The 4,376-nt window shown below is 39.4% G+C and overlaps 1 protein-coding gene across 2 annotated transcripts; it reads right to left on the minus strand.

Moving 5' to 3' along the window:
* Positions 1 to 1,148: 1,148 nt before the first annotated feature.
* On the minus strand, positions 1,149 to 3,503 carry LOC147630079 (uncharacterized). 2 transcript variants are annotated; one of them, XM_086810916.1, is made up of 3 exons: positions 3,450 to 3,503; positions 2,349 to 3,216; positions 1,149 to 1,921 (listed from the first exon to the last, which is right to left on the minus strand). In XM_086810916.1, exons 2-3 carry the CDS (start codon positions 3,152 to 3,154, stop codon positions 1,741 to 1,743), a joined length of 987 nt encoding a protein of 328 aa, XP_086667042.1. In that variant the 5' UTR covers positions 3,155 to 3,216; positions 3,450 to 3,503; the 3' UTR covers positions 1,149 to 1,740. The 2 variants fall into 2 exon arrangements, with proteins under 2 accessions (XP_086667042.1, XP_086667041.1); XM_086810915.1 differs by having other exon boundaries at positions 2,349 to 3,497.
* Between the last annotated feature and the right edge of the window lie 873 nt (positions 3,504 to 4,376).

Below are 4,376 nucleotides of genomic sequence, written 5' to 3' on the forward strand. Positions count from 1 at the left end.
AAGTGATTATAAACAAGCTATGTGAATAGAGAACTGAAGGTGAGTATCTTTAATCAATGTGACTATAAACAAGCTATGTGATAGAGACTTAAGGTTTAAAGTGATTTTGACAAGTTACAATAGTGATTGATTAGATTGTCATAAGTACCCTATATTATGATCAATAAGCTACAATAGTGATTGATTAAGCTATCATAAGTATAAGGCTATATTATGATCAATAAGCTACAATAGTGATTGATTAAATGAAGCACTATGATTCAAATGAAGCATTATGGTTGCAAACAAAGTATGTGAATAGAGACTAAAGGTGAGTATCTTTAATCAATCATGTGACTGTAAACAAGCTATGTAAGTCTCCAAGCTATGTGATAGAGACTTACGGTATGAGTATCTTGAATCAAAGTGATTTTGACAAGTTACAATAGTGATTGATTAGATTGTCATTAGTACCCTATATTATGATCAATAAGCTACAATAGTGATTGATTAAGCTGTCATAAGTACAAGGCTATATTGTGATCAAAATAACTATGATCAATAAGTAACCTAAAACTTTTGAACTCAAGAGATTATGATTAGACATCAATATTATTTACATAAATGACATCATGATTATTTTATATTAGCATCCAAGTGACTAAGAAACTTTTATGTTATTGTGATTGATTAAGCTGTCATAAGTACGAAATAACCTAAAACTTTATACACAGTACGAAATAACCTAAAACTTTTGAACTCAAGAGATTGTGAATACATAAATGACATCATGATTATTTTATATTAGCATCCAAGCTACTAAGAAACTTTTAGGTTGCAAAACTGGATTATGTAAATCAAGATTTTTACTTGCCAAGGCCATCATAACTAGTATCCTATAGGTTGCAAAACTAGATTATGTAAATCAAGATTTTTACTTGTGAATGCCATCATAACTAGTATCCTACAATCATTAGTAAAGTGACCCATAACTTAGCTTCCATGAGATTTTATAAAAACAATGAGGCTTTCACATAAGGCCATCATAACTAGTATCATAGATTAGGATGAAAATAACCTAGAACGTTTGGCTAGTAAGAGACGTATAGAACTCATTTGAAGTCCATTATTTGAAATCAAGGCTTGTTTAACATCATTAGAACTTAATAGTATGTGAAGGTGGTGTAGCTACCATTTATTCAAAATTAAAGAGTTTTGATCGACCATAGGACGACCAAGGCTTAGAGTAGCTCTTCTTGCACACTATGGTGGTAACTCTTAAGGCTTAGAGCAGCTCCTGATAGCTCTAAGCACACTATGGTATGGTGGTAATACTATAATGTGCCTTTACTCTGCCTTTTCTCTTCTTGCACAAATATGGTGGGATAATCACGAGTACCCCATCACCATAGCCTCAAAGCTTTGGAAAGTTAGGAGGAGTGATCAATGGACCAAGGCCTAGTAGGCCTGTAGTCTTCACTTGCACAAATATATATTATGGCGAAACAACCATAGCCTCGAAGCTATTTAGATACAAGAAGGATGGTCATCAAAAGGGGGCAAAAACGAGCATGATATATATTACTCATGCTTAAAAAAATAAGCCATAATCACTCGGTATGTGAATAAGGTATTATTTATTGGAGGCGGGGACGGCTTGGGCGGGGCGTGTGCGCGTGTGGAGGGGAGGGGAGGGTGAGGGGTGGTTGGCTGGCAGTGGGCGGCGGTTGTGGGCGGTTGTGGGCGGTTCTAGCGCAGCAGTCAGCAGGCTGCCGGCATCACCAATGATCCGCGATGGTGATTGTTATACTGGCCAGCATATTGCACGTGGGATAATTTGTTGCTGGACGGAGAATTGCTGGCGTTGACGTACCTCTCCTTCCTCTCATCCATCACCATTTGCTGGTACCTACACTCCACACTGCAGAATGCAGTGTCACCCCTGCTTCACGCCAAAATCCAAATAAAAATTAGAAACTCCCCCATTCATTGCTACAGAATTTAACGCTGTATGTCATGATAATCACAAAATTCATCAATGATCACGTATTTACTCACGGATTACCGGCCATTTCTTGACTAATTACAAATTTAACCATGACTAATCGTCACCACATGGATTTAGTTATGAAGGTTAATTATGGACGCGTCATCATAAGGTCCACAAATTTAAAATGATTACATAATTACCCACGGATAATTCTGACAGTGTTATCCATAGGTGACGATTACTAGATATCTAATCAACAATTATGGTTATATGATACGACAAATCCATATGGTTACTGCTATTCTTTACCAACAACTAATGTAGATTTATAATGTTACATAATTAATCGGTGTTTGAGATAATCCAAGATTACAATTACCTGTAAATGAAGATATCTCGTCCATGTCCAAGAGGGCGCTTGCAGAGGTAGCAGGACTCCAAAAAGTTGACAGATGGCGCCATATTATTTGGAGTGAAATCAGTCAGCGGAGATGTAGCCAGATACAGATAGCGGCAACTCTGCTCTTCCAAGCTACTGCTAAATATTTGGCTCTCCACCAAACTAGCAGCACCTTCCCTATCATTCATCATCACATAATCAGGAGCTGCTCTCTCCCTTTCCTTCATATTATAATCATGATTAATTTCCTTGCTTTGAGCTGATTTGGGAGCGCTCATCAGTGTAGACGATGCTTTGCAGCCGTTAAACCCTTGCATTAAACCTTGTTTAGCATATGGGCTTGTGGCTAATTGACAATGAGCTCCCAGCAATGGTGAATTAGTGCTGTCATTAGTATAATTAGACTCTGTATAATTGAACTGCCTTGCAGCAGCTAACAGAGTCTGTAATGCAGATCTAGGAGAAATCGGGGGTCGATTTGATGGCGGCGGCTTTAGCTGATGATAATTATTGTCGTTGTTAGCGAATGTAGGCTTCTCCTGCTGATCGTGATGAAGCGGCCAAAGAACGGCCCTGATTTCTGGGCTCTCTGCGGCCTTAATTATGGGATTAAAACCGATTATCTGAGGGATTGTTGCAGGGCTTCGGGGCTTCATTAACTCAGATTGGTGGCGAAATTCACCCGATGGAGCTAGGAGATCATGATGATAATCATGAAGATTAGGGTCCATGTTATGAGCGATGCTGGCTGTTCTGTGAATTGTGCGGCAACGTTTTCCAAGCATATTTTGAGAGGAAATTCGCACAATGAGACACAAGGAGATCACTTGTGACAATTAAGCGAGCCCTAGATGATCAATAATGACAATTAGGCAAACCCTATGGGATTGTTAATGCATGCAAATATATTTAGAGATGAAATGATGATAAGAATTAAGTAAAAATGCTGTCTGTATCTGTTTGCAAGAACTATGAGGTTAAACAAGTAATGATTATAAACCAAACGCTAACCAAGAGCTGATTAGCAACGAGAACAAAGCAAATTCTGGGTGATTTGTAGGATAATTGAGCAATTATTACCTGATTAGCAATGATGATTAAGGCAGAGGAGATTGAATCTAACCAAGGGCGGCATGCAGCTAAAAGAGGGGGGTTGGTGGGTGTATTTATAAGAGGATTAGACGGCCCTGCTAAATCTGGAAGTGAAAAGTACTTCCGGCCGGCCAAATCTGGCGGGGTGTGAAAGAACTGCTAAACTAGCGAGAGGCTCCTGTGTCAGAGCATGCACGTGGCGTTAGCACCAGGTGGCGAGAGCGGGCCCTCCACCGCTACATTTGGCAGAGGTTGCATTGAGAGATCGTGGCCGTCGTGTATAGTGGGGCCGCCAGGTTTAGAGGCAACGAGACAACGTGAAAAGCTTCACCGCTAAATTTAGCGGGACATTAAAATTTTAAAAAAATATGGCTACACTAAGAAACCTTGGTAATCATCGAAACCTTGGCAAATCAATCAAACGAGGTCCCAAGAAAAATTCATCACATGGACTTTCTATTTTTCACGTGGTTGCTTCTCCCATAATTTAAATCACCTTCCCAACGAAGACCTTCACACTTAATAAAAAGATAATGCACCTCTTGTGATTAAGTCACATTGCGTGTTGCTTCACTAGGCCACCTTGTGTTTTAATTAACACACCCTGCCCCACTCATGGTGCCTATCAACGTGTGCACACTTCCAAATGTTGAAGGCCTCCTCTTGAAAATTAATTTACACCATGCACCATATGTGACAGGTGTTGCTCCTTCTAGTTATAATAACCGACAGTGTCTTTAAAACAAGCATGTGTGTGTGTGTGTGTGTGTGAGAGAGAGAGAGAGAGAGAGAGAGAGAGAGATTACATGCGTTGCTCCTTCTTGGTATAATAATCGATAGTGTCCTTAAAATGAGAGAGAGAGAGAGAGAGAGAGAGAGAGAGAGAGAGAGAGAGATTTATTACATAATACTAAA

Source organism: Cibotium barometz, chromosome 17 (assembly GCF_041138505.1).
Source record: "Cibotium barometz isolate CiBa-2024 chromosome 17, ASM4113850v1, whole genome shotgun sequence".
Taxonomy (NCBI): domain Eukaryota; kingdom Viridiplantae; phylum Streptophyta; class Polypodiopsida; order Cyatheales; family Cibotiaceae; genus Cibotium; species Cibotium barometz.